General features: G+C 45.9%; 1 protein-coding gene across 1 annotated transcript in view; it reads right to left on the bottom strand.

The window, feature by feature from the left end:
- SNTB1 (syntrophin beta 1) overlaps window positions 1–12,866 on the bottom strand; it is a 199,505-nt gene that overhangs the window by 16,030 nt on the left and 170,609 nt on the right. Inside the window, exon 4 of the mRNA XM_037048463.1 lies at window positions 11,317–11,456. Coding sequence (XP_036904358.1) covers window positions 11,317–11,456 — 140 coding nt within the window. The remainder of the gene's footprint in view (window positions 1–11,316; window positions 11,457–12,866) is intronic.

Consider the following 12,866-nt stretch of genomic DNA (forward strand, 5'->3'; position numbering starts at 1 on the left):
GGGATGTTACATAGAGATGTGGACATTCACCGCTGTGCCATCTTGAGAAGACTGAAAGAGAGTTGGGTGTTTTTTATAATTCATGGAGCTGCACATATGACACAAGGTCACTGGACAAGAGAGGCTCAAGATCCTTTCTCTTACCCCTTTTTGTTCTATTGGTGAGAAGTGAGGCAGCTCCTAAGAACAGAGAGAGAGAAACATAGTGGAACAATGACGTTTGCAAATGCTCTGTGAAATCTTTCTCTTGAGATGAATTTGTACTGATGTGTTTCCAGCTCCAAGCCAATAGAATAAACTGGATGTACAGTCTGGGACTCTATATTGTCTAGCACTGGCTGGTCAGTGATGTCCCAGGGATGGATGAGACCGTTCTCATCTGGAGAATCCATGGTTTTATCGAAGCCATCCCTAGACTTGGCTCATCCAGGAAGAGCTGCACTTACAGCACACCACCTGTGTCTTGAGCTCCAAGTTGAGACTGCCTGAGCAGGCAGTCAGTGGGTATTCTTGGGCGCCCACTCTGTAAGATCTGTGGCTCATGTGTCAAAGCAGACGGCCCTGGGTGAGGAGATGTTGGGGATAACAAACTTGCCATTGACAGCACAGCCATTTACCGAAGCTCAAGACCAAGCAAAGCGTGATCTCCTCAAGGTAGGCCCCCCTCCTCTGGACTCCCACACATCGTTAGCAGTCCATTTACCCCCATGTTATAAGCCTGCTCCCTCATCTCCCTCACTGGACGTTGATGACCTTTGGGGTAGGAGCCTTGTCCCATCTCTCACTAATTCCATGGTGTCTAGCATCCTCCCTGGTACATGTTAAGTGTTCAATGCATGCAATTCATGTTGGTGGCTAACTATAAGAATGCAAGTTTTTCAAAACATTTCTGAAGTGTGAATTCAAGTTTGCACAGGAAAGTACACACACACACACATGCACACACACACACTTGACCTATTTGGAAATGTGGGGTCTGTGAAAGGTCTCCTAATGGGTTCTTCATTTGCAAGCCATATTCGGGAACACATTGCTGTAGCCAGATTCTGGACACGAATTACCAAGTAAATGTCGGGCAGGATATTATGATGTTAAAAGTCATCATTTGGACATTTGGAAAGGTAGAGCTAGGGACAGAGCCTACCTGCCTGAGGTTTTTCCATTCTGCCAGGAGCAGCCTTTTTATATTCCTCCCAAGATTCTTCCCAAAGAGCTTTCCTGATCTTCAGTCTCAGGAGGGACTCTGAAATAGCTATTATTTATCTTTCAATTATTTTACATTTTAAGCTATTTGTGTATCCTTAAAATTACGACTGTCTGTCTCTTATCTGCCTCCCAAGAGATGATATTTTCTTACCCAGCCAGAAAAAAATATTGGCACCCTGGATAGGCTTCCAAGCTACAATTCACGCCCAGTTTCTAAGTTTTATCTGAAATTGCTTGAGAAGCCCAAGGACATGCTTCATTCCCTGGTTACAAAATTCAGATGCACCTTCCCATGGTTGAAGCCATAGTTGGAAGCAAAGCCACAAACTCCAGCAAGATTTGACATTTCCTCTTAGCTAGGAGTGTGTATAAGTGAACAAATGAATAGGACCACATAATATTAGAAAGTGGAGCCTGGTACAGAATATTTAGTAATAGCCATTCTTATCATTGGTTCAGTCAGGGCAGGATTTTATTTGAATATTCCCTGCTGTATGCCTGGCACCTAGAAAAATTTCAGGTACAAGATAGGCACTTAGTAAATATTTGTTAAGTGAATGATAAATAGCTCAACTACAAAGATGGCTATTTCCCAAGGAGTCTGTGACTGGTGACCGCTATGAGATATTATGACTTCTCTCCCACCCTTAGTCCCTCAACCACATAGAACAGTAGCTGAGGCTAAATCCAAAGAACTTGGGTTTATATCACTAAATGCTAATTTCCAGATTAATTCAGTTCTGGAAAAAATGGTGATTTTGAAAGGGAACTGGGATGACATATTCTAGGGGATTAGTTTAACACACATTTCCTGTTTCTTCTTTCAATCTGATGCTGCTTTCCATTTCTTAGAACTGGCATTTGTTTTAGTGAGTTGGCTATTTTGGGGGGAAGAGTTTCTTTTTTTTTTTTTGGTCTGAGAGTAGAAAGTAATCATTTTATCAAAAAAAGAAAGTCATTAAGATTTCACATTTGTGACTGGCATCAATCCAGTGTCATTTAAAGAATTATATAGAAGCCCTGGCTGGTGTAGCTCAGTGGATTGAGCACAGGCCTGCAAACCAGAGGATCGCGGTTTGATTCCCAGTCAGGGCACATGCCTGGGTTGCAGGCTGGTTCCCTGCAGGCCAACTCCCAGCAGGGGATGCACGAAAAGGCAACCATACATTGATGTTTCTCTCCCTCTCTCCTTCCCATCTAAAGATAAATGAAAATTAAAAAAAATAAAGAATTATATAGAAACGAAATGAATCTCTAACCCAGATACAGAGAAAGGGTGAAATGTCTTAACACTACGTCACATGTGCAAAGTGGTGGATTCTATGAGGCTCACCGTGGCTGTGTGATAAGTGACAGTGTTGGACACTTTCACTTTCAGGTCAAATTCTTTGTCCAAGACTTGAGGAAACTTGGCAGTAGAAATGCTCATTCCCGTAGGAGACCAGCCAAGTGTGTCTCTATCAGTGACTCTGGTACCAGGCCACATATTCTTTCTGGCTTTTCGGATATGCTCCTGTGTCTGACTGGTTTTGATGAAAATAAGAAACTAAAAAAGCTGTCTCACCAGGTATGCTGATGCACTAATGGAACTCTAGATAGTTGTTAGAGAATGTTGCCCAAAATATTCCACACGAAAACAGTAATATCCTTAATTAAAACGAAAACAATTGCGGCGCACAGATTCAGCCGAATTAGTAAAATTACATATTAGGTAACTGGGTTGCTAAGGATGTTACATCCCCATTTTACTTAATTGCTATAATTAGCATTTCCCAGCAGTTGCCACAATGCAAGCCACCAAAGAAGAAAGGGAAAACAACGGGCCTGGTGCTAATAGTCTCTCATCCAGTGCTGACTCCTAATGGAGCCCAACAGTCGACAGACTCCAGGCAAGAAGTGATGGGGAGAGAATCACTAGTAAGAACCTAACTGGCAGGCAGGAGGGGCCCGCCCAGGTACCAACCACCCTCAGCCACAAATAGCTGAACAATTGCCTCATGTCTGTCTCCTAAACTTCTTTCATTTGCCTATGGTGCTGAAAGAGTTAGGCAAGCTCCCAAGTTTTTATTATTGAGGGATATTGACTATAAGAAAGACCAACTTAAGGTAGGAGAATGAGCAGCAAAAGAGATGGAAGCCAATTTCTGACTATCTGGTGGTATTATCTGGGTGAATTTTCAGAGATAGCTGATTGTCCTCCGTACGTTCTCCATGGTGTCCTGACATTTCACAGCCACCTGCCAGCAGTAATGGGGAGGGAGGAACGTACACGCTGAGTAGGTGAAAGTGGCATTAGTACACTATCATTTGCATTGACTCTTTGAAAGGGGTATTGTGAGCTCCACTTTTACAAATAAGACATCTATGGTTCTGGGTGGTTAAGGAGCTGTCCAGAATCACTGAGTGATTATCCAGAATTTGAACCTAGGTCCACATGACCACAAAGTCTGTATCTTTCTTTCATGCCAGGAAAAGGGGCCACACTCCCGCTTGTGAACTACAGGTAGGAAGGAAAGCAAAGTCAGACGTATGATGAAGATTTCCTCTCAGCCATGGGTTTGTATCATCCCAGCGCTTTCCTTCTCTGAGGTCAGCAAGACACACAATCTGACAGATATTTTCACATCACAATAGTACAGCATTGTGGGAATTTTTCTCTTTTCAGTTAATAGCCTTTTTATTATTTAGCAGACTTAGAGATCCGATTTCTATTTTTATTTATGTTTTACTGTTTATGATACTACAGTTGTCTTAGTTTTGCCCCCTTAGCACCCCCTACTTCCCATAGTCATTCTTTCCACTGTTGTCCATGTCCATGGCTCTGTCATCTGTGTTGACTAATGCCTGTCACCTTCTTTCAGTCAACTCTGCTTCCCTCTTACAGCTATTAGTCTGTTCCATGATTCTATGCCTCTGGTTCTGTTTTGCTCATTAGTTTATTTTGTTCACTAGATTCTTCTTGTAAGTGGGATCATATGGTATTTGCCTTTCACTGGCTGGCATATTTCACTTACCATAGTAGTCTCTAATTCCATCTATGCTGTTGCAAAAAGTAGGACTTCCTTCTTTCTGCTGTGTAGTAATCCATTGTGTAAATGTACCAGTTTTTTTAATACATTCACCTACTGATGGGCACTTAGGTTGTTTCCAAATCTTGGGAATTTTCAGGTTATCTTTACATATTCCCTTAGCCCATCTATGCTTTAATTAGTTCAACATAGATCACAATGTGTATAGAATATGGATTATGAAAAGATCTTCAAGCACTTCTTGATGTAACATAATCACAATGAAAATTAGTCCTATTTTACTGAGAAAATGAAACTATGAGTAAATAACCTGAACAAAGAGCTCTTTTAGCATTTGGCTTTTATCCCTTATGTTTCTCTTTATATACATACATATAAAAATTATATATATATATATATAAACTCCCCTACTATCAGCCCCTAACATGAGCCTTTTAAAAGTTTCTTAAACTGAACATTCTTGCCCCAAGGAGGAAGCCATCCTTAGGTCACCTGCCCCCAGTGCTGTTACAAGTGGCTTTCAGAACTACCTTTGTGGTATGATTGAGGGGTTCCAGTCTCCCCATTTCCCCCTCACACTTCTCTCCATGACAAATAAACCAACAACTCCTCCATCAGCCCAGTCCTTATATCTCAGTGTCTTTAAGACACTGAGTCCCTGATAAATGCAGTATTACATCTAGGATCAAATATGTCCAATCGCTTATCAGTCATTCACACACTAATTTCCATTATTTTCTCTAATCTTAACAATTGCTCACATTTATCAATCACTTATTATGTCTCAGTCACATGCTAAACATTTACGTACACTGTCTCAGTTGGTCTTTTCGGTAACTGTATGGAGTAGAGGATACTATCTCTCCCCTCATGGTGAGGCTTGAATTCAGAGAGACGGATATTTTGCCCAACGTCACATTGCAAGCAGTGGTCTCAGGATTCAACTTCTGGTTTGTCTGATGCCAAAGGCCACGGATCTCCCCGCTCTGCTAACTGCCATCGGCTCTGAGGACTTCCCAAATCGGAAAGAGGGAGCACCCAGCAAATGGGGGGACGCATGGGATGAACAGGTGCATAGGCAAACCACACTCGCCAGTTTGACAGAGTGTAGATCCTTGGGCGTGTAGATGCTTTCCTGCTGCCCATGGAAAATACCCATATTCCGTAAGAGTGTGGAGGCCTCCCAGGCTTCGTGTGAAAACCACAGGCAGATTGTGATATAAATGTTTGACCAATGCAGTTGGGCAGACTTCCTCCGTGGAAAGCATTCCTGAAATGCCTGAGACTGGCCTGAGGCAGCAACTACTTTTAGCCCTTCGACACAGGTGAGTTCCTTAGGCACCAGCGACGATGCCACGGGGCGGTTTGCAACCTTATTCATCTCATGGCACATAAACCAATTACTAAAATTTTGTAGCACACGAGAAAAAATGTATTTTTGGCCAATCGGATTTTTAAAAAGAGAATAGGTATAATATTGATTCATTCACACTAGACAGCTATTATTGTGCTGATCATTGTCATTTTTCATTTGACAGTCCAAGGGAAAAGAGGTCAGTGCCCCCGACTAAATAGATTTTACATGCTTTAAAAATTCTTGCAACACACCAGTTGAAAATCGTCACACTACAAGTTTAGTAGAAAAGCTCGGTGTCTTCGGATCCCAAGTGGTATCGAAGGAGAGACGTGCACGTTCATCAGTTTCTCTCCCTCTGCTCCTCCGAACCTTTCTCAGACCCACAGGTCAAAGAACTGGGTGCAGACCAACGTCACTCCTTTTACGAGCTCTGTGCTTCTGAACCTTTTGCCAACAGACTGGATGTGCAGAATTTCTGGGCTACACCTCCTCCGGAATTCCAGGAATATTGTGACCTTAATCCTTGGTCCCTGTAGGCCTATCTCACTTGCCAATTAGGACGACCGTGACAGGAAACCAACACACTTACTCCATATGGGCAAGCCTTTATTGGGTTTTGTTTTGTTTTGTTTTTAATGTTCAGCAACATCAAATAAGCTCTGGCTAAGCAAAAAAATGTTTTCCCAAGGACTCATAAAAAGCTGAGGGATGGGAGTAGCTGAAAATACAACATGTTTGCAAACGTCCTGAGTGCACTGCGATAACCCGCACCATCAATGTGCGGAGGCACTGTCTGAGTTTGCCAGTGGGGGTACCAACACTTGCCGACGCCTGTGCTTGGTGGTCAACTCCACGAACCCGTGAGCACGGCTGGGGCCACTGCTGGGGAATGCAATCAAATTTTCACCTTCCAGAAAACACATAAATTAGATATGCCTGGGCCTAAAAGAATAACCGAAACAAATCCACAAATCAACTATGAACTGCTGAGGGAGTAACTCAATTTTAGAAGAAACCTGTTTCTTGCTGGCCGTAGTCCCAGCCCGTTCCCCTCGTGCAAGGGGAAAAAGACTCTAACATCTGAATGGCACTTTCCAGCATGGCTGAAGCCATGGCCAGGGGACCAACCGGTTGCTCAGTCCTGCCAGGGGGCCAGGCATGGAGCTTACATCATCGCTGTGGATTGGATTCTACCCATCACCACCCCATCAGTTCTGTGGTGAAGCCTGAACCCTCATGAAACTATATTTAGAGGTTATCACAGTTAAACGTGGCTATGAGGAAGGGGCCCTGCCCTGACAGGATTAGTATCCTTATAAGAAGAGACACCGGAGAGCTCTCCCCTGCCCAATGTATACAAAGAAGAAGTCACGGGAACACACAGCAGGACGCCACCACCTTCACAAACCAAGATGAGAGCTTTTACCAGAAACTGCCCATGCTGGCACCTGGCCGTGGACTGGCAGCCTCCAGAACCATAAGAAAATAATTATCTATTATTATTGGTGCCACCGAATCTAGGTATTTTGTTATGACAGCCCCAGCCGAGTAATACAGTCATCATATTTTAATTCTCATAATCACTCTGGAGTAGATGTGATGGTGAAGTTGTCAGGAGAGCTAAGGAAATGTTTATATGATACACTCATGACATTCAAAGAGCCACTAAAATGCTAGGGAATAAGAGCATGCTCTTGAGAGGCCGCAGAGAACGGTGGTTACGAAAGGGAACTTGAATCGGAATCCCGGGTCTCTCCTCCTAACTGTGTGACTGTGGGTGGAGTTTCTTCACCCCATAGTTCCTCCTTTTGCTTGTCTGTGAAACAGGAATAAAACCTAAACATCATAGCGTTGTAAGGGTTAAATGTGGGAACCCTGTGGACCACATTTGCCCAATGCTTGTTAGGAACATGTATTCCTGACTCTCAACCTGGCCATCGGAGCCAGAATCTCCAAGGAAGGGTCCTCAGAACAGGAATCTTCAATAAACAGCCAGATAATTCTTAAATTGGGCAAGTTTTGCAAGCTTGGATAGAATCCATGTAAAGCATTTGGCCTCGACCTAGTCCTCCTTTACAGAGGTCAGTCCCGACTTTATCACTGCCTGGTTTATAGTCAGTCCTCACTTAACGTTGTCAATAGGTTCTAAGAAACTGTGACTTTAAGTGAAATGGTGTAATAATGAAAACCACTTTTACCGTAGACTAATCGACATACAGAAATTTGTTTAAATCAATTGGGCTATGGTAAAATTGGTTTAAGTCACAGTTTCTAAGAATCTATTTCTAAGAACCTCACTACATTATGTGAGGTTATAACTGTATTTGCAGATGGTACTACCACGGCCTTCTGGACAGTGTCACCCAGGACGATTAATCCGTAGATACCCTGTAATACATTTTAGCAGATATGGCTCTAAACCTATAAACAAAAATTAAGCTGTACATGTAAGATGTATGTGTATATTACTGTTTATAAATTATACCTTAATAAAACATTTTTAAAAGAAATTTCAAAAAGACAGAACTCCCCGTCTTTAGAAAATGCACTCAGAGACAAATGATGCTGCTAGACAGGCTATGGGCCCAAACACTGATGTATAAAGGACATAGTTTCACGTGTGACTGTATAGAACACACGGGAAGGAAGGTGTCACTTGATGAACTTAACCTTGTGGCTACGGAAGCAGCCAAGGGGAGTGGTGGGGCAGCCTCTGTAATGGAAGGATCTAGAGTTTCCCTTTGACTCCTACCACTCTGGCAGAAGCCAATGGCCTCAGCCCAGCCTCCGGCTGCAGAGAGAGGGCTTTCCCCATGCAGGTGGGATAGCTCTGGGCTTCAGCGGGATGCGTCCTGCTCCGTGCCATCTCACTCCTAGCCCAGCCCGAGGTTGCAGAAAGGCACCCCTCCCCAGCATGGTCGTCGGGAAAGGGTCTTTCTCTCGGCGATCCCCAGAGTCATGCAAGGAAGCAGACCATGACCCACGTGTGTGCAAACCAGAGTGGCTGGTGCAGAAGCCAAAAGGTGAGTGAAAGCCCAATTTCCCTAAAGCACATCTCCCCCCGGGCGGTGGAGACAACCGGGCGCATTGGGCAGACCGGTGCTGTGAAAGAGGGAGGGAGGAGGATCAGCCTGGCGTGAAGCATCATCCTGGCCAGAGAAACACTGAGGTGGAAACTCTTCCTTTTCCAGGCTGCTGCTTGGGAGCAGGCAGCAAATTACCCACTAGCTCCAGGGGATGGAGTGAGAAAGAAGAGCTAGCACTGTCCTAACACCTCCGACAGACCTGCCTCGCAGGCTGCAGCTGGAGATCAGGGCCACGATTGCGGGCCTCATTGTATCACTGCTCGGAAGGCAGATACTTGCATCTAGTAGCATATTTTTCTCTTGCAGTGCAGTGGTCATGCTGGGTCACTTGGGGAAGGGCAGTAGTTTGGAGACAAAGTATCACCTGTGTGTCTCCTTTATGTTTAGATGGCGGGCAATGATTTTTTTATGCTGCATCTTTTTTCCTAAATGCCCAGTTTGCACTGAATGGGTTGCCATTTTCTGTCCCCATACCGGATGCAGGTTTATGGTTCTGGGCTACTCATGTGCTTTTTTCACAATCCAGACCAGGCATCCCTGGGGCATGTGAGCCTGTAACAGATACATTTGGTGCCCCACCCCCTCCCAAATCTCCTCAGTGTTGTTTACTGTGTCTGTCCCCCCACCGGGCTTTCTGGAAACTTTGCTTTGAAAGGTTTACATCCACCCCTTTCTTCAGGGCAGCCCTGTGCCACTGGAGCCCTGACTGTGCAGACCACCGGAGGAGCCTCCAGGGGGCATCTGCCCGGCAAGCAGTCGGGGCTTTTGACAGACGGCCATGGGAGTGCATGGCCAGTCTGGTCACTGGCCTAAATCGGGACAAAGTCTGAGGCAGTAAGTTACGCTCTGGGGCAGTGCTGTCCAAGAGGACTTTCTGTGATGATGGGAATGCTCTCACCTGTGCTGGCCAAAGTGGTAGCCAGGAGCCACCCCTGCCGAGTACTCGGAATGTGGCTACTGCAGCAGACGACAGAGGTTTTGAAATCCTGAGCGAATGAGCGCTCGCCTGTGTGAAGGAAAAGGCAGCCTCCTCCACTGGCCAGAATGCTCAGAAACTGCGGAGGAAGCCCTGCCCCAGGGGAAGTTTCATTTTCAAGTTGCAGGGACCTAGAGACTCTTCCTTATTTAAGCCTCTGCCCCGGAAAGTCATTCCAAGAGGCACACGTCCACGCGCCCAGGTTCTCTCCTTAGTAGCTGGAATACAGGGAGCGTGGCCTCATCTTTGTTTGGTGAAAGGTGGTGAGCAAGTCTCAGACTCTGGACATTGGTGCGTATGGATGGGGTCTGCAGCGTAGACCACAGAAGATGGGGAGACCAGCCTGGGTTTGAACGGACCCTGAGAGAGAACGTGAACCTCTGTGCAGACGTGTGAGGGTGCCTGGAATCTGATTATTGAGGTTCTTGTTGTCAACACTTAATAGCTTTCCTGACAGTTTGAGGCTTAGGAAACTCAAAAGTGACATTACTGTTTAATATTATTTTCTTTATTTTATCAGTTTCTAAGGGGTCTAGGCCTGGTTCCTAGCCCTCGATGGCTTCCATTATTTCCCTCTGGGACCAGTTACTGCCATCCCCTGGTCCTCCTGGCTGGTTTCCACGATCAGCCATGAGTGGAAGTCCGAGGAATTCCCAGGAGTGCCAGCTCCACTCATGCACCCCCACCATCCCCACTGTGTCGTAACCTCCTGCTCCGCCACTGGGCCCCACACTCTTCCCTGCACCAGAGGCTCCACTGTAACCTGTTTGGCACCTCAGTCCCTCCAGGACGGAGAACTTCTCTTGTGTCTGTCTAGTGCTCAGGACAGGTGCCCTAACACTTCAGTCCACTGTGCTCTCTCCGTAGCACCAACTCCTCCCAGAGTTTGTCTCACATGGTTCAACAACTCATTCAACAAATATTTAAGAGCCCAGTACTGCCAGGCACTATCCCAGGGAACATCGTGTCAGCATTCCTAGCTTCTAGGTAAAGAAACAGGGTGGAGGAGTAATAAGAACTGTGCCCACTATTATAAAGCATATGCAGAAAGGGCTGGCTATAGAAGCCAGGTCTGCAAGTTTACAGCTACTTAAAGGCAAGACTCAGGTGTGATGTGCTTTGTGCTCAGGATATAGGCTTTCAAAGAAGGGCAGTAGCGTACGGTGTGTTAAGATAATATGTCACATGAGCAACCCGTGTGCACTGAAGGTCCTAAGGAGAGACAGGTGCTGGCAGCCCCATCACCCAGCGGAGGAAGGACTTGTTCTAGAGTCTCGAGGGACATTCTCATATGACATTCTCGGTGCTATCACGTGAAGACATAATTCTTTCTGCCTGAACTCCAAGATTGTAAATACTTGTGCCTCGTTCATCTCAAAGGGGAGGGGACAGGGAGCCTGGAAAGTGACTGGGCTGGGACCATCTCACCGATGCCACTGTCCCTTCATGATGCATGAGGAGTGCGTACTCTGTCTCTGCGTTTGGCCCACGTTTGGTCATAACTGATAATTATTAATCTGAGTAAAAACGGAGGAGCTCCTGAGGAGCTCTTGGCTCCTGTTGCAACAGAAAGCAGTCGTATAAGGTATTGCAATCATTGTAAGCAGATAAGACAGTTTCCCACTGCAAGCATGCTATTCACAGCTACAAGGCCATGGCTACCTGGTGGCAATGAGAGGGTACACGTGAACAGGGTTGAACCAGGCTTCCTTCCGCCGAGGCATGCTGTCGTAGACTAAAAGGTCCTTCTCGGTCAGTACAACCAGGGCTGGCTTCCACTGCCTCTCGCTGTCCCCGGGCACCTGAAACAGAAAGCAGAGAACTGGCAAACGACGGCCTGAGAAAAGAGTGACTGCGAAGGGGAAGTTGGCTTCCCCCGAATCAGGACACCGAGCATTGGGAAGGTCTTCCAGTCCAGGTTGTGAAACTAAGATGAAAAGAAACCACTCATGGCCTCATGACTCTTGATCCCCCGAGAACGTGTTTTCTCAAGACCCTGAGACGCACAGTCAGTGCAGACGTGGAGCAGCCCCGAGACCAGACAGCTGCCACTGTTTCACGCCTGCCGGTCAGCTCTGAAATTTTACTTCATTGTGGGGTGCAGATGCTTGGGAAATGAGGTGCTCCAGCGGGTTCTGGTAAAGTGCACTGTGTTCCTTATGAAATGGTAAGGCTTGAACGCCATCGAATGAATATCCGAAGGCTCTGCAAGTGTGCTATGGAGGCGAAGGTCTGTCTGAACAAGTAGGTGGTACCACAGTCATCTCCCCAGTCTTTCACTCTTAGATTGTTTCTGCAGTTCGGGCACCATCTTGAACCTTCCTTGTTCTATAGTGTTGAGTTGTATTCATCACAGATCATTCTTTCCCTCAAGGCCCGGGGAATCTGGCGGGAGGGATATGAGAGGATTCAAATATCACTTGGATGATGGGACTAGAGGACCCTTGAAAGCCCTTCCAATCTTGGGATTCTGTGTAGCTCAAGTCTTACCTCTGCTCAGGGTGGATACCCGCAAGCCTCCTATATGTCTTGTCTATGAAAATGTCCGGCTTCCAATTTGAATGCTGGGATAAATGTTGATGCTTAGTTTGGAACAACTCCATGCTCTAGCCTTACAAGTCAAAGTGGGGACCAGGTTCCAGGAATATCAGCATGCTAGAAATGCAGAGTCTCGGGCCCATCCCAGGCCTATTGAATCGGATTTGCATTTTAACAAGACCTGCAGCTGATTCATATACTCATTAAAAATCAAGAAGCATTGCTGCAGATGGGGTTAAGATTGTCTTGGACAACGGCAACTAATTCAGTGGAAATTCAACCCTCTCATAGCAAACCACTACCCGAATTTATTCCAAATTAAACTAGATGGTAAGCTAAATAAATGATAAAGCCTACTCCTTCTCGCTCTCTTGTATTGAGGTGGGAACAAGAGTATGTGGCCGTAGGAATGAGGGATGAAAGCAGAGCTGTGCGGGAGGGTGTGAGTGCCGAGCTTGGTGGGTTGTGCAGTTGTATAGGCTGCCTGGGTCAGAGTCCCTGCTCCATTATTTATTGCCTGTGTAGCTTTGGGCAAGTTATTGTTCTCTGTGCTTCTCTTTCCTCACTGATAAGGAAAATGTCCCATACGACAGTGCTTAGGAGAGCGGACTCGAGCTGGAGCGCCTGGACCCAAAACGTAGCTCCGCGGCGTACTAGTTGTGGGATCCGAGGCA

This window comes from Sturnira hondurensis, unplaced genomic scaffold (genome assembly GCF_014824575.4).
Source record: "Sturnira hondurensis isolate 20B ecotype Veracruz unplaced genomic scaffold, ASM1482457v3 Scaffold0006413, whole genome shotgun sequence".
In the NCBI taxonomy this organism is placed as follows: domain Eukaryota; kingdom Metazoa; phylum Chordata; class Mammalia; order Chiroptera; family Phyllostomidae; genus Sturnira; species Sturnira hondurensis.